Source organism: Mustelus asterias, chromosome 18 (genome assembly GCF_964213995.1).
Source record: "Mustelus asterias chromosome 18, sMusAst1.hap1.1, whole genome shotgun sequence".
Lineage (NCBI taxonomy): Eukaryota > Metazoa > Chordata > Chondrichthyes > Carcharhiniformes > Triakidae > Mustelus > Mustelus asterias.
In genome coordinates, this window is record NC_135818.1 from 88,093,214 (window position 1) to 88,120,009 (window position 26,796).

Genomic DNA, 26,796 nt, shown 5'->3' on the forward strand with positions numbered 1-26,796 from the left:
AGAGTCCTAAAGTGCAGAAGAGGCCCTTTGGCCCATTGAGTCTGCACCGACGCATGAAAGGCCCTGACCTGCCCACCTAATCCCACTTGCCAGAATTAGGCACATAGTCTTGAATGTTATGGCGTGCCAAGTACTCATCCAGGTACTTTTTAAAGCATGTGAGGCATCTCGCCTCCACCACACTCCCAGGCAGCGCATTCCAGACCGTCAATTACTGGGAGACACCTCCCTGTGACATCACTCAACCTCCAAAAACAAGTTACATTTATATAACACCTTTAGTCTAATAAATCATCGCAATGTACTTCATGAGAGCATTATAAAACACTGAGTCACACGAGGAGATATTAGAGCAGATGATGAAAAGCGATAGCTGTTAAAGGGAGAGAGAGAGACAGAGGTGGAGAGAGGGAATTTCAGAGCCTAGGGCCCAGGCAGCAGAGGGCACGGCTGCCAATGGTGTGGAGTTTATAACTGGGAATGTGCAGGAGATATCACTCCCTGTGACATCACTGTCACTGAGATACTCGCTCCCTGTAAGCACAGCAAAGTGTTTCACAAAGTTAACAGAATTGTAGCTCATGAGATAGGAGATTCCGTGTTAAACTTGGATATAAAATTTGCTTAAGGTCAGAAAGCAGCTAGTGGTGATAAATGGTTATTTTTCAGGCTGGAGGGGGGTTAGATAAGGTTCAGTCCCAGGACCACTGTTTTTCCTGACTTGAGTACTGGAATAAAGAGTAAAATGCCAACATTTCTTGATGATACTAAACTCACAGGTGTGGCAATGAGGATGATACAAGTCAACTGTAACTGGACATCAATAGACTAGCTGAATCATAGAATCCCGACAGGGCAGAAGGAGGCCATTCAGCCCATCAAGTCTGCACCGACTCTCTGACAGGGCATCTTACCCTGGCCATATCCCCTAACCCCACAGATTTACCCCACTAATCCCTCTAACCTACACATCTTGGGACACTAAGGGGCAATTTAGCATGAACAATTCACATAACCTGCACATCTTTGGACTGGGGAGAAACATGCAAACTCCATACAGACAGTCACCCAAGGCTGAAATTGAACCTGCAGGTAGAATTTATTACAGAAAACTGTGAGGTGATGCATTTTGACAGAAGGGATTGGAAGAGGCAATATAAACTTAATGGCAAGATTAAAGCAAAATACTGTGGATGCTGGAATCGGAAACAAAAACACAAAATCCTGGAAAATCTCAGCAGGTCTTTCAGCATCCGTGGGGAGAGAATAGAGCCAATGTTTCAAGTCTGGATGACCCTTTGTCACGAGGTGACTGGGAGAGAGGAGGTTAGCTTAAAAATAAAAGGGGCTTGTATACAGTGTGAGAGGGAGGATAGGCAGGTGATGGAGAAGGGGAGCGCTCAGACCGAAGGGTTGAGATGTGTGTATTTTAACGCAAGGAGTGTAGTGAACAAAATGGATGAGCTTAGAGTGTGGATCACTACTTGGAAGTGTGATGTGGTGGCCATTACAGAGACTTGGTTATCTCAGGGACAGGACTGGATACTTCAAGTGCCGGGTTTCAGATGTTTCAGGGGGGACAGGGAAGGAGCAAAAGAGGTGGGGGAGTGGCACTGTTGATCAAGGATAGTGTCACGGCTGTAGAAAAGATGGATGCCACAGAGGGATTGTCTACGGAATCTCTGTGGGTGGAGGTTCGCAACAGGAAGGGGTCAATAACTTTACTGGGTGTTTTCTATAGGCCGCCCAATAGTAGAACATAGAACATAGAACAGTACAGCACAGAACAGGCCCTTCGGCCCACGATGTTGTGCCGAGCTTTATCTGAAACCAAGATCAAGCTATCCCACTCCCTATCATCCTGGTGTGCTCCATGTGCCTATCCAATAACCGCTTAATTGTTCCTAAAGTGTCTGACTCCAGTATCACTGCAGGCAGTCCATTCCACACCCCAACCACTCTCTGCGTAAAGAACCTACCTCTGATATCCTTCCTATATCTCCCACCACGAACCCTATAGTTATGCTCCCTTGTAATAGCTCCATCTACCCGAGGAAATAGTCTTTGAACGTTCACTCTATCTATCCCCTTCATCATTTTATAAACCTCTATTAAGTCTCCCCTCAGCCTCCTCCGCTCCAGAGAGAACAGCCCTAGCTCCCTCAACCTTTCCTCATAAGACCTACCCTCCAAACCAGGCAGCATCCTGGTAAATCTCCTCTGCACTCTTTCCAGCGCTTCCAAATCCTTCTTATAGTGAGGTGACCAGAACTGCACACAATATTCCAAATGTGGTCTCACCAAGGTCCTGTACAGTTGGAGCATAACCCCACGGCTCTTAAACTCCAACCCCCTGTTAATAAAAGCTAATACACTATAGGCCTTCTTCACAGTAGCAGGGATGTGGAGGAGCAGATTGGGAAGCAGATCCCGGAGAGATGTGATAATAACAGAGTGGTCGTGATGGGAGATTTTAATTTCCCAAATATCGATTGGAATATCCCTAGGGTAAAGGGTTTAGATGGGGAGGAGTTTGTTAGGTGTGTTCAGGAGGGCTTCCTGACACAGTATGTGGATAAGCCTACAAGAGGAGAGGCTGTACTTGATTTGGTATTAGGGAATGAACCTGGGCAGGTGTCAGATCTCTCAGTGGGAGAGCATTTTGGGGATAGTGATCATAACTCTATCTCCTTTACATTAGCATTGGAGAGAGATAGGATGAGTCAAGCTAGGAAAGTGTTTATTTGGAGTAAGGGCAATTGTGAGGCTATTAGGCAGGAAATTAGAGGCATAAATTGGAAGGAAGTTTTTTCAGGGAAATGTACAGAAGAAATGTGGCAAATTTTCAAGGAAAATTTGTCTGGAGCTCTGCACAGCAACGTTCCAATGAGACAGGGGAGTTATGTTAGGTTACAGGAACCATGGTGCATGAAAGCTGCAACGAACTTAGTCAAGAAGAAAAGAAAAGCCGACAAAAGGTTCAGGGAGCTGGGTAAGGTTAGAAATCTAGAAGATATACGACTAGTAGGAAGGAACCTAAGAGGGAAATTAGAAAAGCAAGAAGGGGTCATGAGAAGGCCTTGGCAGACAGGATAAAGGAAAACCCCAAGGCATTCTACAAGTATGTTAAGAGCAAGAGGATAAGATGTGAAGGAGTAGGACCTATCAAATGTGACGGTGGGAAAGTCTGTATAGAACCGGTAGAAATGGCAGTGGTACTCAATGAATACTTTGCTTCAGTATTCACAGTGGAAAAGGATCTTGGTAGTTGCAGTGCAGATTTGCAGTGGACTGAGAAGATTGAGCATGTGGACATTAGGAAAGAGGATGTGTTGGAGCTTTTGAAAAGCATCAAGTTAGATAAATCGCCGGGACCGGATGGGATGTACCCCAGGTTACTGTGGGAGGCAAGGGAAGAGATTGCTGAGCCTCTGACGATGATCTTTGCGTCATCAATCAAGACGCGAGAGGTTCTGGAGGATTGGAGGATTGCGGATGTAGTTCCGTTATTCAAGAAAGGGAGAAGAGATAGCCCGGGAAATTATAGACCAGTGAGTCTAACCTCAGTGGTTGGTAAGTTGATGGAGAAGATCCTGAGAGGCAGGATTTATGAACATCTGGAGAGGAATAGTATGATCAGAAATAGCCAGCACGGCTTTGTTCAAGGCAGATCATGCCTTACAAGCCTAATTGAATTTTTTGAAGATGTAATTAGACACATAGACGAGGGAAGAGCGGTCGATGTAGTTTATATGGATTTCAGCAAGGTGTTTGATAAGGTGCCCCATGCAAGGCTCATTGAGAAAATGAAGGGGCACGGGATACAAAGGGACATTGCTTTGTGGATTCAGAACTGGCTTGCCCACAGAAGGCAAAGAGTGGTTGTAGATGGGTCTTTTTCAACATGGAGGTCGGTCACCAGTGGAGTGCCCCTGGGATCTGTTCTGGGACCCTTGCTCTTTGTGATTTTTATAAATGACCTGGATGAGGAAGTGGAAGGATGGGTTGGCAAGTTTGCTGATGACACAAAGGTTGGTGGGGTTGTGGATAGTGTAGAGGGATGTCAGCAGTTGCAACAAGACATAGATAAGATGCAAGACTGGGCGGAGAAGTGGCAGATGGACTTCAACCCAGATAAGTGTGTGGTGGTTCATTTTGGCAGGTCGAATAGGATGAAAGAATATAATATTAAGGGTAAAGGCAGTGTGGAAGATCAGAAGGATCTTGGGGTCCGGATTCATAGGACGCTCAAAGCAGCGTCGCAGGTAGAGGCTGTGGTTAAGAAGGCATATGGAATACTGGCCTTCATCAATAGAGGAATTGAGTTTAGAAATCGGGAGATAATGCTGCAGCTGTATAGGACCATGGTCAGACCCCACCTGGAGTACTGTGCCCAGTCCTGGTCCCTCATTACAGAAAGGATGTGGAAGCCATAGAAAGGGTGCAGAGGAGATTTACAAGGATGTTGCCTGGATTAGGTGGCATGCCTTATGAGGACAGGTTGAGAGAGCTAGGTCTTTTCTCCTTGGAGAGGTGAAGGATGAGAGGTGACCAGATAGAGGTGTATAAGATGTTGAGAGGTATTGATAGAGTGGATTCTCAGAGGCTTTTACCCAGAACTGAAATGGTTGCCACAAGAGGTCACAGGTTTAGGGTGCTGGGGAGTAGGTACAGAGGAGATGTTAGGGGTAAGTTTTTCACTCAGAGGGTGGTGGGTGCATGGAATCGGCTGCCGGTAGTGGTGGTGGAGGCAGATTCGATAGGATCTTTTAAGAGAATTTTGGATAAGTTCATGGAAGTTAGTAAGATAGAGGTTTATAGGTAAGCCTAGTAGGTAGGGACATGTTTGGCGCAACTTGTGGGCCGAAGGGCCTGTTTGTGCTGTTACTTTTCTATGTTCTATGTTCTATCCCAGGACGAGAGGTCATAGTCTTAGGATAAGGGGTAGCAAATTTAAAACAGAGTTGAGGAGAACTACTTCTCCCAAAGGGTTGTGAATCTGTGGAATTCACTACCCAAAGAGCAGTGGATGTTGGGACAGTGAATAAATTTAAAGAGGAGTAATACAGATTTTTAATTGGTAATGGGTTGAAGGGTAATGGGGAGAAGGCAGGAAAATGGGGATGAGGAGCATATCAGCCATGATTGAATAGTGGAGCGGACTTGATGGGCCGAATGGCCTAATTCTGCTCCTGTATCTTATGAACCAATTGGTCTCCCAAAGTGAAGCAGACAGTCGCCTCAGATCCAATGGCAGGAGCTTGCATGTCACAGAATCACAGAATCTTTACATTGCAGCAGGAGGCCATTTGGCCCATCGAGTCTGCACTGGCTCTCTGAAGGAGCATTCAACCTCGTCCCTCCCACGGACCGCAATCAGAAAGGATAGTTGTCTTCAGCCCCATACTATACTCCTTGTACATTTATGACTGCGTGGCCAAATTCTGCTCCAACTCCATTTTCAAGCGTGCTGATGACACCACCGTAGTGGTTCGGATCTCAAACAAAGATGAGATGGAGAACAGGAACGAGATAGAGACTCTGGTGAACTGGTGCGATGACAAAAATCTCTCCCTCAATGTCAGTAAAATGAAGGAGATAGTCATCAACTTCAGGAAGCGTAGTGGAGGACATGCCCCTATCTCCATCAACGATTATGAAATGGAAATGGTCAAGAGCTTCAAGTTTCTAGGTGTTCAGATCACCAACAACATGTCGTGGTCCCTCCACACCGATGCTTACATAGAACATAGAACAGTACAGCACAGAACAGTCCACCAATGCCTCTACTTTCTCAGAAGGCTCAGGAAAATTTGCATGTCCACTACGTCTCCCACCAATTTTTACAGAAGCAACATGGAAAATATCCTTGCCGAATGTATCACAGCTTGGTATGACTCCTGCTCTGACCAAGACGGCAAGAAACTACAAAACGTTGTGAACGTAGTCCAGTCCATCATACAAACCAGCCTTCCATCCATTGACTGTCTTGGAAAAGCAGCCAGCATAATTAAGGAACCCACGCACCCCGGGACATACTCTCTTACACTTTCTTCTGTCAGGAAAAAGATACAAAAGTCTGAAAACACGTACTAACTGATTCAAGAACTTTTAGACAGTTACATGGATAAGATGGGTATAGAGGGGATATGTGCCAAATGCGGGCAATTGGGATTAACTTAGGGGTTTAAAAAAAAGGCAGCATGGACAAGTTGGGCCAAAGGGCCTGTTTCCATGCTGTAAACCCCTCTGACTCTAAGAACTTGGAAGACAACCAATTTGGAAGATAACCCCTCCAATCCAGAAATTAGTGGAGTGAACTCTCTGCAGAGAGATTTGGACAGGCTGAGTGAGTGGGCGAGGATATGGCAAATGGAGTATAACGTTGAGAAATGCGAGGTTATACACTTTGGAGGAAATAATAACAAATGGGATTACTATCTCAATGGAAACAAATTAAAACATGCTACCGTGCAAAGGGACCTGGGGGTCCTTGTGCATGAGACGCAAAAGCCCAGTCTGCAGGTACAACAGGTGATCAAGAAGGCAAATGGGATGTTGGCCTATATCGCGAGGGGGATAGAATATAAAAGCAGGGATGTCTTGATGCACCTGTACAGGGCATTGGTGAGGCCGCAGCTGGAATACTGTGTGCAGTATTGGTCCCCTTATATGAGGAAGGATATATTGGCATTGGAGGGAGTGCAGAGAAGGTTCACCAGGTTGATACCGGAGATGAGGGGTTTGGATTATGAGGAGAGGCTGAGGAGATTGGGTTTGTACTCGTTGGAGTTTAGAAGGATGAGGGGGGATCTTATGGAGACTTATAAGATAATGCGGGGGCTGGATAGGGTGGAGGCGGAGAGATTCTTTCCACTTAGTAAGGAAGTTAAAACTAGAGGACACAGCCTCAAAATAAAGGGGGGTCGGTTTAAGACAGAGTTGAGGAGGAACTTCTTCTCCCAGAGGGTGGTGAATCTCTGGAATTCTCTGCCCACTGAGGTGGTGGAGGCTACCTCGCTGAATATGTTTAAAGCGCGGATGGATGGATTCCTGATCGGTAAGGGAATTAAGGGTTATGGGGATCAGGCGGGTAAGTGGTACTGATCCACGTCAGATCAGCCATGATCTTATTGAATGGCGGGGCAGGCTCGAGGGGCTAGATGGCCTACTCCTGCTCCTATTTCTTATGTTCTTATGTTCTTATGAACCTTCTCTGAACAGCTTCTAATGCAATTATATTCTTTCTCAAGTAAGGAGATCAAAACTGTACATGTTGCTCCAGATGTGGTCTGAAACCATGGCCTGTAGCCATGTAGAGATTCTAGTTCAAAGGCAGGGATGCACCACAACACCTGCTTGAAAGGGAAATGGATGTACACTTGAGAGAAACATCACCATTGACCAGAAACTGAACTAATCCAGCCATATAAATCCTGTGACTTAAAGAGCAAAGTTTAAAGTTTTTAAACGTTATTCATTTATTAGTGTCACAAGTGGACTTACATTAACACTGCAATGAAGTTATTGTGTAAATCCCTTAGTCGCCACAATCTGGTGCCTGTTCGGGCACACTGAGGGGCAATTTAGCATGGCTGAGGCACCTAACCAGCACGTCTTTCGGACTGTGGGAGGAAGCAGGAGCACTCAGAGGAAACCCATCCAGACACAGGGAATACGTGCAGACTCCACAGAGTGACCCAAGCTGGGAATCGAACCAGGGTCCCTGGCACTATGAGGCAGCAGTGCTAACCACTGTGTCACCTACTGTGTCACTGTGGCTGGGTCAAAATCCAGGAACTCCCTTTCTAACAGCACTGTGGGTGTACCCACACCACATGGACTACCGTGGGTAAAAGGCAGCTCATCACCACCTTCTCAAGAACTGTTAGGGATGGGCAATAAATGCTGGTCCAGCCAATGATGCCCATGTCTCATGGGAAGCAGATGCGGGAATGGGACTGGATTGCTCCACAGGGGGACAGCATGGATAGGATGGGCCGAATGTGCTCCTCCTGTGTGGCATCGTGGCGTCATGGATGTGAGGGTTCTCCCAGTGACGCCACAGGGAGAGTGTCAGTTTCCCGCTGACGTCACCGCGCGCGGGAGGGGGTTCCCGCTGACGTCACCGGGAGGGTCCTGCTGCAGGGATCGTGGCGGATCCGGTAAGGGAGCGAGTGGATCCCGAGAGATCCAGGACTGGGAGGGATCCGGCACCGGGCGGGCGGGGAGAGAGAGAGAGAGAGAGAGAACCCGTACCTGGGGGAGCCGTTACTCAGAGCCAAGGCCGCGCACAGGCCCTCATCCCCGGGCACTCCCGTTGCCCCAGGCCCGGGTCGCCGACCGCGGAAGGACAGCCGCAGTCGTCCGAGATCCAGCGGCCTCCGACCCGGCGAGTGGGGTGGCTCTGTGTCTTTGGAGAGAGGGGAGTGTGCGGCTCTGTGTCCCTGGGGGGAGGGGGGAATGTGAGCTCTGTGTCCGGGGGGTGGATGGCGGTGGGGTGGTGCTCTGTGTGGGGTGGGGGTGGGGGTGGGGGGAGGTAGAGTGGGAGTTCTGTGGAGGGGGTGGAGTGGGAGTTCTGTGGAGGGGGTGGAGTGGGAGTTCTGTGGAGGGGGTGGAGTGGGAGTTCTGTGGAGGGGGTGGAGTGGAGTTCTGTGGAGGGGGCTGGAGTGGAGTTCTGTGTGGGGGGGTGGAAGGGTTGGAGTGGAGCTCTGTGTGGGGGGAGGGTGGAAGGGTTGGAGTGGGAGCTCTGTGTGGGGGGGGAGTGGGAGCCCTGTGGGGGGGTGGGGGGAGTGGGAGCTCTGTGGGGGGGGGGGGGGGGTGGGGGGAGTGGGAGCTCTGTGGGGGGGGGGGGGTGGGGGGAGTGGGAGCTCTGTGGGGGGGGGGGGGGTGGGGGGAGTGGGAGCTCTGTGGGGGGGGGGGGGTGGGGGGAGTGGGAGCTCTGTGGGGGGGGGGGGTGGGGGGAGTGGGAGCTCTGTGGGGGGGGGGGGTGGGGGGAGTGGGAGCTCTGTGGGGGGGGGGGGGGGGTGGGGGGAGTGGGAGCTCTGTGGGGGGGGGGTGGGGGGAGTGGGAGCTCTGTGGGGGGGGGGTGGGGGGAGTGGGAGCTCTGTGGGGGGGGGGTGGGGGGAGTGGGAGCTCTGTGGGGGGGGGTGGGGGGAGTGGGAGCTCTGTGGGGGGGGGGTGGGGGGAGTGGGAGCTCTGTGGGGGGGGGGGGTGGGGCGAGTGGGAGCTCTGTGGGGGGGGGGTGGGGGGAGTGGGAGCTCTGTGGGGGGGGGGTGGGGGGAGTGGGAGCTCTGTGGGGGGGGGGTGGGGGGAGTGGGAGCTCTGTGGGGGGGGGGGTGGGGGGAGTGGGAGCTCTGTGGGGGGGGGGTGGGGGGAGTGGGAGCTCTGGGGGGGTGGGGGGAGTGGGAGCTCTGGGGGGGTGGGGGGGGTGGGGGGAGTGGGAGCTCTGGGGGGTGGGGGGGGTGGGGGGAGTGGGAGCTCTGTGGGGGGGGGGGTGGGGGGAGTGGGAGCTCTGTGGGGGTGGGGTGGGGGGAGTGGGAGCTCTGTGGGGGGGGTGGGGGGAGTGGGAGCTCTGTGGGGGGGGGAGTGGGAGCTCTGTGGGGGGGGGGAGTGGGAGCTCTGTGGGGGGGGGGGGTGGGGGGAGTGGGAGCTCTGTGGGGGGGGTGTGGGGGGAGTGGGAGCTCTGTGTGGGGGGGGGTGGGGGGAGTGGGAGCTCTGTGTGGGGGGGGGTGGGGGGAGTGGGAGCTCTGTGGGGGGGGGGTGGGGGGTGGGGGGAATGGGAGCTCGGTGGGGGGAGTGGGAGCTCTGTGGGGGGGGGAGTGGGAGCTCTGTGGGGGGGGGCGGAGTGGGAATTCTGTGGGGGGGGGGGGGCGGAGTGGGAGTTCTGTGGGGGGGGGCGGAGTGGAAGCTCTGTTGGGGGGGTCGGAGTGGGAGCTCTGTGGGGGGGTCGGAGTGGGAGCTCTGTGGGGTGGGGTGGGGGGGGGAGAGTGGGATCTCTGTGGGGGGGGAGGGGGGGCGAAGTGGAGGCTCTGTGTCCCTGTGGTTGGGGGTGGGGGGTGGAGTGGAACGGAAACTGTTCTCATTCATCAGAATGAGAGGAGTGCAGAGATCTGGGGGAGGAATGTGCGGCTGGAGGAGATTACAGAGAGAGGCAGGGGTGAGGCCATGGAGAGACTTGAAAACAAGAATGAGAGTTTTAAGTTTGAGGTTTTGTTTAATCGGGTGTCAGGGTAGGCCAGCTTCATGTTCATGTGGGCATCACTGGCAAGGCCATCCCTAGTTGCCTCTTGAGTTGCCTTGAACCCCTGTAGTCCGAGGTGTACGTACAACCACAGTGCTGTTAGGAAGGAAGTTCCAGGATTTTGACCCAGTGACAGTGAAGGAACGGTGATATATTTCCAAGTCAGGATGGGCATAGAGTTTGACAACGTGGAAAGAGGCCCTTTGGCCCATTGTGTTTGTTATGGCCATCAAGTACCTATCTATTCTAATCCCATTTTCCAATACTTGGTCCGTAACCTTGTATACTGTGGTATTTCAAGTGCTCATCTAAATGCTTCTTAAATGTTGAGAGGGTTCCTGCCTTTACCATCCTTTCAGGCAGTGAGTTCCAGATTCTCACCACCCTCTGGGTGAAAATGTTTTCCCTCACATCTCCAATAAACTTCCTGCTCCTAACCTTAAATCACTGCCCCCTGGTTATTGACCTCTCTACTAAGGGGAAAGGTTTCTTCCTATCTATGACCCTTGTAATTTTGTACACCTCCATGAGGTTCTCCCCTCAGCTTTCTCTGCTCCAAGGAAAACAGCCCCAGCCTATCCAGCCTCTCTTTGTAGCTCAAACGTTCCAGCCCAGGCAACATCCTGGTGAATCTCCTCTGCATCGTCTCCAGTGCAATCACATCCTTCCTATAGTGTGGCGACTGCACACACTACTCTAGCTGTGGCCTAACCAGTGTTTTATACAGCTCCATCATAACCTCCCTGCTCTTATATTCTATCCCTCAGTTAATAAAGGCAAGTATCCCCCATATTCCTTCTTAATCATTTTATCTACCTGTCCTGCTGCCTGCAGAGAGCTTTGGACATGCACACCAAGGTCCCTCTGGTCAACTGTACTTCTTAGTGTCCTACCATTCATAGTATGTTCCCTCACCTTGTTAGTCGTCTCAAAATGCAGCACCTCACACTTTTCAGGGTTAAATTCTAATTTCACTGTTCTGCCCATCTGACCAGTCTGTGTATATCTGAGTGGCTTGGAGGGGAACTTCTTGGTGGTGGTGTTCCCATGTGTCTGTTGCCCTTGTCCTTCTAGATGGTGGAGGTCAAAGATTTGGAAGGTGCTGTCGAAGGAGCCTTGATGAGTTGCTGCAGTGTATTTTGTAGATGGTACACAGTACTGCCACTGTGTTAGTGGTGGAGGGAGAGAATGTTTGTTGTGGTGGATGTGGTGCCAATTATTAGGGCTGCTTTGTCCTGGATATTGTCGAGCTTCTGAAAGGGGGTTCCATTGACCAGAAACTGAACTTAACCAGACATATATACTGTGACTGCAAGAGCAGGTCAGAGGCTGGGAATCCTGTGGTGAGTTATTTGCACCCAAACCCTGTCCCACCATCTACAAGGCACAAGTCAGGAGTGTGATGGAATAATCTCCACTTGCCTGGTTGGTAGCTGTGACCAGCATACCCTTCTATTCTTTTACTCTCGCTCTATGTTTTTAAAACTCTACTCTTTTAAACTCTGACCTTGTATTGATTTGATCTTTCTCTACACCCTAGCTATGACTGTATCACTACATTCTGTACCCTCTCCTTTTCTTCCCTATGTACGGTATGCTTTGTATAGCACGCAAGAGACAATACTTTTCATTGTAAACAAATACATGTGACAATAAATCGGATCATAAAATCACAACACTCAAGGAGCTCCACACCATCCAGGACAAACTAAACCGCTTGATTGGTACCTCATCCACCCCAGATCATTTATTAAATGCTCACTCCCTCCAGGCAATACAATGTGTAATTTGGTTCAAGTCAGGACACAGGCAGTAGAATTTTGGATGACGGGGTGCAACCCTCCTGGGTGTGCTGCCCAGGAATAGTCACATTTATAGATAATAAAGTCATGGATATGGATTTCAGCAGCTGATGAAGTAGGTGGTCTTGGAGATGGAGTATATGAAGTTGGCAGCACACCTCCGGGTTAACTGGGGGACTGAAGTGGCAAACTAAAAATGTGTACTTGTTTTGACAATGTCAGAGCAGATTTGGGACTGGTGATGGGGGAAGGGTTACTGTATTGTGTTACAGCCGCAAGCACAGGGCTCTGAACCGATGTAGCCTAACTGCTACCTTCATACACTTGCAATGTGGTTTCTCAGCCCCCCAGAAATGGGCTAGTTAATCTCACCACCCTGCGTGCTATAACCACAGCAGCAACCGATGGAAATTCATGCATTACGAGGCAGGATGCTTTATACTTTACCTGCAAGCCTGCAACCCTTTGCATATTTCCCTCCTCGTTGTTTGAAACCTGTTGCAGTGCCCTGGTGACTTACAAAAACAGATTGAGACTTCTGGCTGTTTGGAATATCACTGAGTGCGAAAGGGCTGAAGATGTAAATCAATTTCATGGACTTTCACCATTTCCTGGTCTCGGCCTAGCTGATCTCTTGTTTATTTCTAGGCTTTAACCCAAAATCTTCTCCTGTCTCAATGGTCTACAATTTATACCAAATAGTTCTGAGTGGGTTAGATGCAGGAGACTCTCATTCTGCTCCCTGTCCCATGCAGATACCAGGACTAATAATCCAGGAAGCGTGAATTCAAATCCCACTGCGGGCAGTTTGAGAATCTGAATTGAGTTTAAATACTTTGGAAATGATGATTTGTTCTCAGTGAGGCTGTCAGAGTGTCCAAAAAATCCAACTGATTCTTTGTGTCCTTTCGGGAAGGAAATCTGCCATCCTTACCTGGTCTGGCCGACATGTGACTCCAGACCCACAGCAATGTGGTTGACTCTCAAATGGGCTCTGAGGTGGCTGAGCAAACCTCTCAGTTGTGTGAAATGGAGGGAAGTGGAGAAATAACAATTGATACTGGCGATGCATGCACGCACGCACACGCTCATACACACACACACACACACACATTCTCACTCACACACTCACATCACACACTTTCACCGGCACGCACACGCGCTCACACGTGCACACATGCGCACACGCGTGCGCGCACACACTCTCGCTCATACACATTCACACGCGCTCTCACACACACACACTCTCTCTCACATTCACTCACTCACTCACTCTCACTCTCACACTCACACACACTCACTCACATTCACACACTCACTTGTACTCACACTTGGAAAAAAAAAATTGATACAGGCGATGCCCTTTTGGCTAAGATCAAGTGTAGTATGGATAGGATGCTGCGCTTGGTTGAGGTCATTAGGTTACATTGAAGCTTCATATGTTTCATATGAAGCAATTTTTAAAAGCGGCATCTCGGCCTTTTGGCTAAGATGCAAATGAGCTCAAGTCTTGGAGGAGGAACCTCCCCCTTCTCCAATCAGCTTGGCTCATGTAGATCAGGCCCAGGACAGGGTGATTTTGGTCGCTCGCCCTGTCTTGTCAGCCTGGATCGGAAATGTCTCAACTTGTTGAGACTCTGAATTGGACTTGATTTGATAGAATTGGAAAAGTATAAAAAAAAATTGATACTGGCGATGCCAGAGACTCCACAAGAGAATTTTGAAATATTCAGATTATTAAATAATTTCAAGCCAATTCTCAGCTCTTTCCATGAGCCCCTTCCATCTCTTGTCTTCCAGAAACACTGACGTCCCCGGGGGAAGGTCTGACTCTGGACCACTTACTGATCCTCACCAGGTGTGACATAGTCAGTGGACCACTCAACACACGGACATTTGCCTATTTCATTGGCCGCTGGTTTATTAGTTACTGGAATGAGGGCCACAGTTTAAAAATGAGGGTTTCTCCCATTTAGGACCAAGATGAGAAGAAATGTTCTCTCTGAGGGTGTGAACCTTTGGAACTCCTTTCCTCAGAGTGGCGGAAGCAGGGTCACTGAATATTTTTAACGCAGAGCTAGATAGACTTCCTTGTTTATCAAGAACCCAAGGTTAGGGACAGGCGGGAATGTGGGGTTGAAGTTGCAATCAGATCAACCGTGATCTTACTGATTGTGGAAGGGTTCAAGGGGCCGAGTAGCCTACTCCTGCTCCTAATTGGTATGTTTGGACATACAGCTTCTTCCCTGCTGCCATCAGACTTTTGAATGATCCCATCATATATGAAGCTGATCTTTCTCGACACACTATCTGTGACTGCAGCACAATATCCTGCACCCTCTCCTTTCCTTCTCCCCTATGTACTCTATGAACGGTATGTTTTGTCTGTACGTGCAAGAAACAATACTTTTCACTGTATCCCAATACGTGTGACAATAATCAATCAAATACCTATGTGGACGTTTACTGGATAGGCCAGAACACAGCAGTGTCAGTCTGTAGATCTGTTTGATGGATCCTAATGCTGTATTTCACCACTTCCTTTCCTTCAATATTAGAAAGACAGACTTTTGTTATTATAATTGTGTTTCGCACCTCTGAATGTCCCACAGTGCTGTCATTTTCAAGCATTGCCATGTAGTAATAACCAGATAATCAATTCTGGTTTAGATTTTGACTGAGGGATTAATATTTACCCCAGGACATTGGGGAGAACATTCTTCCAAAGAGTTTCAGGGACGTTCTCACCGGGACGTTGTCACCAGGACGCGTGCCCTGCCAGCAATTGCCCCTTCCTGAGGCCGGGAGTCACGTGTAGGGCAGATTGGAAATGGACTGTAAGTTCTCTAATCTGAGGGACACTGGTGACGATTGGCCATCCTCCTTGGTTAGTTCTCCTGCTCGCTCACTCAAGTGAGATTTATTGAATTAGTTTCACGTGTTCCTGCGGTGGGATTTGAACCCACACCTCCCAGCTGCTTGCCCTATACCAGAGTCACTCGGTTCCAGTGTTGTGGGAGGGCAGGCTGCTTTCTCCAGAGAGAGCTTGTTAATCAGCCTGTTTTCTATCCGATAGGAGCTGCATCATGGATGTAGCTAACCATGGTCTGGTGCTGCTGCAGCAGTTGAATATCCAACGGGAGTTTGGTTTCCTGTGTGACTGCACAGTGGCTGTTGGAGACATTCACTTCAAAGCCCATCGAGCTGTGCTGGCTGCATTTTCCAACTACTTCAAGATGATCTTCATTCATCAATCGAGGTAAGGCCCCCCACTTAGCGGACTTGCATTTATATGGTGACTTTCACAATTGAGGGGACATCCCAAAGTCCCACAGCAAGGAAATGTGGTTAGCAGGTGCGTGTACAGCAAGCTCCCACATAGCAGTGTCCATGGATACCAGGGAGAACTCTGCTCATCTTGAAAATAACGGCCATGCGATATTATATGTCTTCTAGAGAAGCACCTCAGTTTTAGCGTCTCCTATGAAAGACAGCATAACATCTCTGACAGTGCAGCACTCCCTCAGCACTGACCCTCTGACAGTGCGGCACTCCCTCAGCGCTGACCCTCTGACAGTGCGGCACTCCCTCAGCGCTGACCCTCTGACAGTGCGGCACTCCCTCAGTACTGACCCTCTGACAGTGCGGCACTCCCTCAGCGCTGACCCTCTGACAGTGCGGCACTCCCTCAGCGCTGACCCTCTGACAGTGCGGCACTCCCTCAGCACTATGCTGGGAGTGTTGTGATCCTGTCAAGTTTAAGTTTATGGAAAAACACAGTGGGAATTGATGCCTTGGCTTCTTTTTTGTTCAACAGTGACTACATCAAAGTGCAGCCCGTGGATATCCAGCCAGACATCTTCAGCTACCTGCTGCACCTCATGTACACGGGCAAGGGCCCGAAACAGCCTGTGGATCCAAACAGACTGGAGGAGGGCATCCGTTTCCTGCATGCCTACAACCTGGTCCATGACCCGGGTCACACCGGCCAAGTCTTTGTCCAACACCCTGACGTGCTGCCACTGCAGTCACCCAACCTTTACGGCATTCAGATATCCGGCTCCCAGAAGTTGGCCATGCGGGACCTGCAGCCATCAGGCACACGCAGTGGGCCCTCTGGCCAGGGCTCTGACCCACTGTGCCAGGTGTCGGTTGGGGTGCCATCTAACATTCCAGAGCATCGCTACGCCCGTGCTCCTGTGATGTCAGCGAGCAGCCAGGACTCAGCAGTTCAGCCAGTTTCAGAGGATTACAGCTCGACCCTCTCAACAGGGTCCCGGAGCGGCACCTCAGGGGGTCTGCAGGTCCCTGGCCTCAATTTCAAACGGGGCAAGCACCACAAACTCTACTCGTGCCACTACTGTGGAGAGCGCTTCAGTGTGAGGAGCAGCTTGAGAGATCACCTGTATTCCCATGCCAGTGGCACTCTCCCCCATGGACCTTCCTCAGAGAACAGGACCCCTGGAGACTCTCAGGAGATTGGTGAGGAGGCAGAAAAACCAGAGGGGATCCAGACAGTGGGCAGCGACCCCCTCCTCCCACCTCTTGACCAGCAGGATGGTAACAGCCTTGACGAGCAACCCCCTGTGGGCCTCACCCTCACTATCGATGCCAGTGGGGACACTGTGGAGACCAGCAGCAACTTTGGCATCGCCAAGCGGAGGAAGTTTGCCTGCAGCGTTTGTGGTCGTGAGTTTCTGTAACCCCAATTGAGGGGAAGGTGGGGGGGTGAGGATGGGGTAGGGGTGACATTGTCACTGTTGGGGGTGGTTTCACAGAGTCAGGAACTGTCAAGTGTTTGGGGAGGTTTGTAGGGGGGTGGATGGGCTCTGGAGGGGAGGGGGAGCGTTATTGTAAACTGCGCCAGTTTGAATTCTATCTCCATCTAGGCACCTCTCCACAGAACTCTACACCTCTCAATGTGCTGAAGCTTGCAGTCAGCCCAGCGCGTACTCTCTCCGATTTCTCCAGATCCTTGCCTTCCTTATCTCTGTAATCTCTGCCAGCCCCACATCACCATGTGAGATCTCCACGTTCCTCTAATTCTGACCTCTGGAACATCCTCAATTTTAATCGCTCCACCATTAGTCCTCTGGTAGGAGTTCAGCTGCCTGAGTCCTGAGCTGTTGAATTTGCTCCCTGATCCACTCCACTCTACTCTCTCTCTCTCTCTCCCTCTGCACACCCCCCCCCCCCCCCCCCCCCTCCCTCTCCCTCTCTTCCTCTCTCTTTAGCCAAGCTCATCTACCCTGAGATGTCAAATTTGGGATTGTCAAACTTCCTGGGACGATTTAAGATGGTACAGAGCTATTTAACTACACGTTGTCCTCGTTCTTGCTGTTGTTTCTGATTCGGGAGTTCCTCATTCCCAATGTTCTGCAGTTTGAGACCTGCCTTATAGTTGCAGCTACCTCTGTCTCTGAATCGCAGCCTGAGGGATTTGTCAGCACTTGAACAGGCTTTTGCCAATCACTCTTGGAACTCCACATTTGAAGTTTTGCCATTCAGTTTCGAATCTTACAGCACAAAGTGGCCATTCGGCCCATCGTGTCTGTTAGACCTTTGAAAGAGCTAGCCAATTAGTCCCACTCTCCTCTCTTCCCAGAGCCCTGCAAACTTTCCTCCAAGTATTTACCTGATTTCCCCTTTTGAGAGTTCCTGTTTCCACCACCCTTTCAGGCAATGCCCTCCAAATCATAATAACTCTGTAAAAAACACATTGGGTTCCTGCCCCACGTATTCTATCAATACTTCTGATAATTTTGGATACCTTTACCAAATTTCCTCTTCACTTTCTCCTAATCCTAGCTTCTCCACTTCTCTAAGGTCTCTGGTACCATTCTTGTAAACATCCTGTGACCCTCTCGGTTTGACAGAGTTCTGGGGCAGTTTCAGCCTGAACACACTCAATGACTGCTAGGACTGTGACTCAAACCCTTTATCCCTCTTTATTTTGTGGTTGACATTGCTGACTGCCATTCTCCTGTAATACCTCTTTGGTGTCATGGTGAGACTGTCTTGCCTTGGGCCCAGACAATCCACCTACCAGCACTGTAGGCAGGGCCATTTTCCAAAGTTCCACCCTTGTCCCTTTTCCCTTCCTTCCTTGGAGTCAGCGTTCATGAGTATGCTGATCTTTCCCAACTCTGTACCACCTATCGCACCCCTATTGTCTGCCATCAAGTATTGTAACGTCCTCCACACCAGCATTGTGAAGACAGAAGCCTTTGTCTTCAATCCCCGCTGGAAACTCCACTAACCAGCCACCAACTACATCCCTGTCCCTGGCAACTGACTGAGGCTGAATCAATGTGTTCATAACTTTGATGTCATACTTGATTCCAAGAAGAGTTTCTGACTAAAACCTCTGTAATATCATCCAGCTTCAGCCTCTCTCAGCTCCCTCATTCTGAGACTAGACTATTCCAGCCCCACCCTGACTGGACTGTCACCACCCACACACACACTGTAGACGTCAACTGGTTCAAAACTGCTGCCGTGTCCTAACTCAGCCCTGTGCTCGCTGACCGACACTGGCTCCCAATCCAACGACAACTCTGAAAATTCCCATCCTTGTTTTCAAACCCCTCTGCAATCACACCCGTTCCCTATCTCTGCATTTTACTCAGCCTCACAACCCTCCCAGATCTCTGCTCTCCTCAAATTCCCGCCTCTCGAGCATTTCTGATTTCAATCGCTTCACCGTTGATGGCCAAGCTCCAGCTGCCTGGGTCCCAAGCTCTGGAACTCTCTCTCTAAACCTCTCCACTTCCTTCAAGACAATCCTTAAAGCCTCCCCTATTCCCTGTCCTGATGTCTGTCTGTGTGGCTCGGTGTGAGATTCTGTCTGTTGATGGTTCCTGTAAAGCTCCTTTGATGTTTAATGTTATTGAGTGTTTACTGTAGAGAAGCAGGTGCTCTGCCCAGCTGCGCTGCTGGTGTTCATGCTCTACGCACGTCTCCTCCTCACCTCACCCTATCACAATATCCCCCAATTCCTTTCTTCCTCGTGTGTTTATGCGACTTCCTCAAAATGCATGGACTCTCTTTTGGAGAGTTGGTGCAGACTCAGTCCCTACAGTGCAGAAGGAGGTCATTCGGTCCATCGAGTCTGCAGCACCAACAATCCCACTGAGGCCCATCCCCATAACCTCACGCACTTACTCTGCTGATCCCCCTGACACTAAAGGGAAATTTAGCATGGCCAGTCCACCTAACCTGCACACCTTTGGCATGTGGGAGGAAACTGGAGCACCCGGAGGAAACCCACGCAGACACGGGAAGAACGTGCAAACTCCACACACACACTGACCCGAGGCTGGAATTGAACCCAGGCGCTGTGAGGCAGCAGTGCTAACCACTGTGCCACCATGCCGCCCTCAATGGGCTGAATGGCCTCTTTCTGCACTGAAAGGAATCTGTAAGGATTCTGTGGCACTCGCTCAGTTCCACACTGTGTGTGTCAGTCCACTGAGACATCACAAGATGGGGCAGCACGGTGGCACAGTGGTTAGCACTGCTGCCTCAAGAAGGGGCTTGGAGCTCCAAAAGCTTGTGTGACTTTTGCTACCAAATAAACCTGTTGGACTTTAACCTGGTGTTGTTAAGCCTCACAGTGCCAGGGACCCAGGTTCGATTCCCAGCTTGGGTCACTGTCTGTGTGGAATTTGCACGTTCTCCCCGTGACTGCATGGGTTTTCTCCAGGTGCTGCGGTTTCCTCCCATAGTCCAAAGATGTGCGGATTAGGTGGATTGGCCATGCTAAATTGCCCCTTAATGTCAGGGGGACTAGCTACAGTCAATGCATGGGGATAGGGCCTGGTGGGATTGTGGCCGATGCAGACTCAATGGGCCGAATGGCCTTCTGCAGTGTAGGATTCTATGATTCTATGAAGACCAATATGCTGAGTGAAGTTGGGGAAGAGCGAACTCATTTTAATTGAAATTGTTAGTAAGATAAGTTAGTTTAGAGGCGCTGGGGCGGTAATGTCACTGGATTAGTAATCCAGAGGCCCAGACTAATGTTCTGGGGACCTGGTAGAATTTAAATAAATTAATAAATCTGGAATGGAAAGCTAGTCTTAGTAATAACCATGATGCTATCATCATTATTGTAAAAACCCATCTGGTTCACTCACATCCTTGAGGGAAGGAAATCTGCCATCGTTACCTGGTCTAGCCTACATGTGACTCTAGGCAATGCGATTGGCTCTGAAATGGCCTCAGAAACGGCCTCAGAAACTACTCAGTTCAAGGGTAATTAGGGATGGGTAATAAATGCTGGCCCAGCCAGCGACGCCCATATCCCATGAAAGAATGGGGGGAAAAATTTTAAACAGGAATTTCTATCGTTTATAAGGATAGGGGACATTTGGCATTTGTGGAGAGTGAGACAGTTAATGTTTCTGGTCAGTGATTTCCAGAAGGTTCCAACAGCATTCTCAGAATAAGAGGTTCGTGTGGCTCAGTGAGTTGTGTCCCTGCCTCTTGAGTAAGAAGCTGGAGAGTAACCACCTTGTTAATCCTTCCAATACTACCCCCTCCTCCCCTTAATCCTTCCAATATTCCCCCCCCCGTTAATCCTTCCAATGCTCCCCCCGTTAATCCTTCCAATGCTCCCCCCGTTAATCCTTCCAATGCTCCCCCCGTTAATCCTTCCAATGCTCCCCCCGTTAATCCTTCCAATGCTCCCCCCGTTAATCCTTCCAATGCTCCCCCCGTTAATCCTTCCAATGCTCCCCCCGTTAATCCTTCCAATGCTCCCCCCGTTAATCCTTCCAATGCTCCCCCCGTTAATCCTTCCAATGCTCCCCCCGTTAATCCTTCCAATGCTCCCCCCGTTAATCCTTCCAATGCTCCCCCCGTTAATCCTTCCAATGCTCCCCCCGTTAATCCTTCCAATGCTCCCCCCGTTAATCCTTCCAATGCTCCCCCCGTTAATCCTTCCAATGCTCCCCCCGTTAATCCTTCCAATGCTCCCCCCGTTAATCCTTCCAATGCTCCCCCCGTTAATCCTTCCAATGCTCCCCCCGTTAATCCTTCCAATGCTCCCCCCGTTAATCCTTCCAATGCTCCCCCCGTTAATCCTTCCAATGCTCCCCCCGTTAATCCTTCCAATGCTCCCCCCGTTAATCCTTCCAATGCTCCCCCCGTTAATCCTTCCAATGCTCCCCCCGACCACCCCCCCTGTTATTCCCCAAAGCAATGAAACAATAAATACAAAGATTATTGGAAGAAGTAAAAGCAAGATGCTGCAGAAACTGGAAATCTGAAATAAAAACAGACAATGCTGGATAAACTCAGCAAGTCTGCAGAGGGAAACAGAGTTGTTATTTCGAGTCCAATCGGATTCTTCTACAGATGCTGCCGAGTTTATCCAGCACTTTCTGTTTTTTTTATTACTTTTATTTGTTTGTTTATGGGATGTGGGTGTCACTGGGTGGATTTATTGCCCATCCTTGAGGGCATTTAAGAGTCCACCACATTGTTGTGGATCTGGAGTCACATGTAGGCCAGACCAGATAAGGACAGCAGATTTCCTTCCCTAAAGGACATTAGCGAACCTGATGGATTTTTGCAACAATCGACAATGGTTTCAGATTTTACTTCCAGATTTTTATTGAATTCAAATTTCACCATCTGCCACGGTGGGATTTGAACGCAGGTCCCCAGAGCATTACCCTGGGTCTCTGGATTACTAGTCCATTGCCTCTGTGACGAGCGGATGAATTCATCGCGGTGTCTTTGGGCCAATATTTTTCCCACAATAATCATTGTGCTGTGACTATTGTCTCCTTCTGCAGATTCACCCGACAACGAACCCATCAGTATTTCTCCATCATCCTCATTTCTCCCGCCGGGGAGCGAGGAGGTATCGGCCGGCAAGCACCAGCAGGAGGCGAGCGAGAGCCGGGATGGCCAGGTGGTGGAGCTGGAGGCTGCCTTCCGCGAGGTCTTTACGCAGTACGACTCGGCACAGGCACATGCCCACTACAAGTGCCAGCGTCTAGGCTGCGAGCGTGTGCAACCGGACTGCAGGAGGGGGGACAAGTTTGTTCACAAGTGGCTGTCGGACAGGGATCTGACGTACTGCGAGCAGACGGGGGTTTATTGGCTGCTGTACGAGGAAAGTCAGGGGATGTTCTGCTACTTGTGCCGTCGGCATGACACCCAGAACAAGCAGAACAAGACCAAGGTATTCAACGGCACGCCCGCTGTGCGTTACAAGAAGTCTGCGCTGCAGGTGCACGCAGAGTCACAGCAGCATGCAGCAGCCGTGCATGCGGAGCTGGCGGGTCGCATGTCGGAGCGGGAGATGGCCGAGAAGGAGAAAGAGGAGGGGGCGGCTCTCCACGCTCTCTTCCTGGCTGCTTACTGGCTGGCTCGCGAGGACCTGCCCTCTGCCAAGCTGCTGTCGGTGTTGCGGCTCCTGGCTGAGGCTGGCCTGAAGGGGGCCACCCAGTTCCGACGCTCGGACACCCTCCAGGAGGTCTTCCTGTCATTGGGCCAGGTGATACGCAGCCGGCTGCTCAGCCGGGTGAGGCAGGCCGGCTGCTACGGGCTGCTATCTGACCAGGTGGCCACCTCGACAGCTGCTGATGCCAAGGACTCTGCCGCGCTCATGGCCTTCGTGCAGTACGTCGACCCCAAAACTGCCGAGGTGTTGACCAACTTCCTGTTTGTGCAGACAGCGAGGCGGCGGCCGGAGTCTGACCTCTCTGAGGAGCTGGCCGGACTGATCAGTCGGACAGTGGCCCGGCTCGAGCTGTCTGTCCAGCGAATGGCCTCGTTGGTGACCGATGGAGGTGAGGTGATGACCGCTGAGAGGGTCGGAGTGGCCGCGAGGCTCCGAGAACTCAACCCCTCTCTCATCGCTTTTCACTGCCTCTGTCACCGGCTAATATTGGCTGGAGCCTCGGCCTGTCCGGACTGCCACTACCTGCTCCGGGTCGAATCCTACCTGGAGCAGCTGTGGGAGCTGCTGGAGAAATGCCCTCGCCTAGCTGAGGCCTACCTCAGTGTGAGGCTGGACAAGGCTCTGCCCAGCGGCAGGCTCAGGGGAGAGCTGCTCCACAGGCTGAGGAGGGCCTGTCGCAGGAGGCGAGTGTCCTTTGACTCCTCGGTCGAGGGGGCTTACAACGACTACGGGGCCTTGCTCCAGGCCCTGTCTCACCTGCAAGGCACAGACGCTGCAGCCTGTGGCCTACTGGGCCAGCTGAGGAGTGTGCGCTTTGCTGGGGCTCTGTACATCCTGCGGGAGGTCTCTCCCATTCTGGCCGGCCTCAGTAAGGTGTTCCGCAAGGGAACAGTGAATTACTTCACCCTGGAGCCTTCCATCAAGTACACGGTCTACAAGCTGAATGAGGCTGCAAGCTCCAGGGAGGCTCTGACCAGGCTCAAAGCCGATCTGCTGCCCACTGGGCGCCTGGCCTCGACTGAGCTGGCACTGCCCAGCCCAGAGCAAGAGGCTGAGCTTGGCTCTCTGCTCGATGCCTATGTGACGGCGGTGAAGTTAGATCTCCAGCGTCGGTTTGGCGGATCCCTGTCCCTGGTCTCTGCTTTCTCTATCTTTAACCCACTGCTGGTGCCGGCACCGGAATCGCCAGACTTTGCCGATTACGGTCAGCCTGAGATCAGGACGCTGGCTGCCCACTTCCACCGGGATGTCGATGGAGGTGAGGTCAAGGTGGGCCAGCTTCTGAGTGAGTGGGGAAAGCTGAAGTTTGACCTTCACACCTGGAAAAACAACGTGCCGGACTCGGTATTGACGGATACCCGGGTGACGGTGACCGAATGGTGCCTCCGCCGCCTCTTCACCCTCAAAAGTGAGCTGTACCGCTCGTGTGCCACCCTGCTGCCACTTGCTGAGGTCTCGCTGTCAATGCCCATCACCAGTTCCTGGTCCGAGCGGGGGTTCGGGGCGCTCAGGCGGATCACTGCCCGCCTCCGAGGGGGCCGCACTGACCTCCTCGACAGCCTCATGCACATCAGTGTCAACGGGCCCGACTTTGGCACTGTTGACTGTTCCCAGATAGTCCAGGAGGCAGTGCTCCTGTTTCTCCAGCAGAGGCGTCGCAGGTTTGGCGGAGGAATGGTGGGAGGGGGATTGTTGGTGCCGGAGAAGCCCCCCCTGTCCTCGGCCAAATGGGAGGACGCGAGCCAGCCATGTTCCTCCGAGGTGTCGGACATACAGAGTGAGCAGGAGCTGGAGCAGTTGCAGCAGGAGCTGGATGAGACAGTGAACAGTCTCCAGCTTCCTGTCAACAGTGACTCCGAGGACAGCCTCTGTGACTGAGCCCCCTCCCAAAGACAGAGGAAACATGAGCAGACCAAACAGGAACAGGCTATTCGGCACCTCGAGTCTGCTCCACCAGTCAATCAGATCACGGCTGATCTGTATTGGATTCTGCCCTGTTTATTGGTGTAAAGGTTCCGCTCACCATATCCAAGGGGCCGGGGCCACCACCCTCTGTTACAGTATGGAATAACCCGAGGGTTCGGACTGTTACCAAACCTGACTGCAGTTTCAGGCCGAGGTTTTCGGACACGTTAACTGTGGGTTATTCCTGAGCACTGTGCGTCAGGCGGGAGAGGCTGCACCTTCTCACCCGCAATGATCTGCTGACAGCCCCTCACCCCTTCTAACACAGCCAAATCATGTGATCTTTACTCCTCATTCATGGTGCTATTTGTAACCTCCATCTCCAGGCCCCCTTCTCTGATATTCTCTCTCAGATGTGTGAGAGAGAGCGGGAGAATGTTGCTGCCACCGTGAAGCAACTCTGAGCCATTCTGGAATGTGATTCTCAACAATACACTGCATTCAGCGCAGCTTTTCAAAATGCCTTTAGAATCCTGTAGATTAGTTAATAAATTTTTTAACTGTTTAGTATGAGACTTTTTTTTACTGTAGATGCATTTTAAAAGTGAAAATAAATTAAACATAATTTTCAGTGTTTCTAAATTCATTTCACTGACTCTCACTGGGGTACAGGGTCCCCGCTCTCCTGAAGGTGCTGACTCTCACTGAGGTACAGGGTCCCCGCTCTCCTGAAGGTGCTGACTCTCACTGGGGTACAGAGTCCCCTCCTCTCCTGAAGGTGCTGACTCTCACTGGGGTACAGGGTCCCTCCTCTCCTGAAGGTGTTGACTCTCACTGGGGTACAGGTCTCCCCTCCTCTCCTGGAGGTGCTGACACTCACTGGGGTACAGGATCCCCTTCTCTCCTAAAGAACAAAGAAAATTACAGCACAGGAACAGGCCCTTCGGCCCTCCAAGCCTGCACTGACCATGCTGTCCGACTTAACTAAAACCCCCTACCCTTCCGGGGACCATATCCCTCCATTCCCATCCTATTCATGTACTTGTCAAGACTCCTCTTAAAAGTCAGTATCATATCCGCTTCCACTACCTTCCCCGGCAACGAGTTCCAGGCACCCACCACCCTCTGTGTAAAAAAAAAAAAAAATCTGCCTCGTTCATCTCCTTTAAACCGTGCCCTTCGCACCTTAAACCTGTGCCCTCTAGTAATTGACTCTACCACCCAGGGAAAAAGCTTCTGACTATCCACTCTGTCCATGCCTCTCATAATCTTGTAGACTTCTATCAGGTCTCCCCTCAACCTCCGTCGCTTTAGTGAGAACAAACCAAGTTTCTCCAACCTCTCCTCATAGCTAATGCCCCCCATACCAGGCAACATCCTGGTAAATCTTTTCTGTACCCTCTCCAAAGCCTCCACATCCTTCTGGTAGTGTGGCGACCAGAATTGAGCACTATATTCCAAGTGCGGCCTAACTAAGGTTCTATAAAGCTGCAACATGACTTGCCAATTTTAAACTCAGTACCCCGGCCGATAAAGGCAAGCATGCCGTATGTCTTCTTGACTACCTTCTCCACCTGCATTGCCACTTTCAGTGACCTCTGTATCTGTACACCCAGATACCTTTGCCTATCAATACTCTTAAGGGTTTTGCCATTTACTGTATATTTCCTATCTGTATTAGACCTTCCAAAATGCATTACCTCACATTTGTCCGGATTAAACTCCATCTGCCATCTCTCCACCCAAGTCTCCAACTGATCTATATCCTAGATATAGATCAGTTGGAGGTGCTGACTCTCACTGGGGTACAGGGTCCCCCTCCTCTCCTGAAGGTGCTGACTCTCATGGGGGTACATGGTCCCCGTCCTCTCCTGAAGGTGCTGATTCTCATGGGGATACAGGATCCCTCTCCTCCTTTCCTGAAGGTGCTGACTGTCACTGGGGTAGAGGGTCCCCTCCTCTCCTGAAGGTGCTGACTCTCACTGGGGTACAGGGTCCCCCTCCTCTCCTGAAGGTGCTGACTCTCACTGGGGTACAGAGTCCCCCTCCTCTCCTGAAGGTGCTGACTCTCATTGGGGTACAATTCCCCTCAAATATCAAAGAAAATTACAGCACAGGAACAGGCCCTTCAGCCCTCCAAGCCTGCACCGACCATGCTGCCCGATGGCCCCCTACCCTTCCGGGGACCATATCCCTCTATTCCCATCCTATTCATGTACTTGTCAAGACGCCCCTTAAAAGTCACTACTGTATCCGCTTCCATTACCTTCCCAGGCAACGAGTTCCAGGCACCCACTACTCTTAACTCAATGGTACCAAGTTGAATGAGATGGAATGAAAACTGAAAATGCTGGGAAAACCCAGTAGGTCTGGGAGTATCGCTGGAGAGAGAAGGAGTTAACAATTCGATTCCAATAAGACATCTTCAG

At 50.9% G+C, this 26,796-nt stretch overlaps 1 protein-coding gene across 1 annotated transcript; it reads left to right on the forward strand.

The window, feature by feature from the left end:
• Nucleotides 1–8,104: 8,104 nt before the first annotated feature.
• LOC144507343 (uncharacterized) lies at nucleotides 8,105–24,998 on the forward strand. Its single transcript, XM_078234510.1, has 4 exons — nucleotides 8,105–8,165; nucleotides 15,122–15,304; nucleotides 15,863–16,734; nucleotides 21,849–24,998. Exons 2-4 carry the CDS (start codon nucleotides 15,132–15,134, stop codon nucleotides 24,338–24,340), a joined length of 3,537 nt encoding a protein of 1,178 aa, XP_078090636.1. The 5' UTR covers nucleotides 8,105–8,165; nucleotides 15,122–15,131; the 3' UTR covers nucleotides 24,341–24,998.
• The last annotated feature ends 1,798 nt before the right edge of the window (nucleotides 24,999–26,796 follow it).

What these genes read in the sequence shown, in the direction of transcription:
- LOC144507343 (XM_078234510.1), top strand. Translation starts at nt 15,132, where the DNA reads ATGGATGTAGCTAACCATGGTCTGGTGCTGCTGCAGCAGTTGAATATC. An exon ending in ATCTTCATTCATCAATCGAG is followed by an intron (nt 15,305 to 15,862) that starts GTAAGGCCCCCC and finishes TTTGTTCAACAG; the next exon opens with TGACTACATCAAAGTGCAGC. An exon ending in TGCCTGCAGCGTTTGTGGTC is followed by an intron (nt 16,735 to 21,848) that starts GTGAGTTTCTGT and finishes CTCCTTCTGCAG; the next exon opens with ATTCACCCGACAACGAACCC.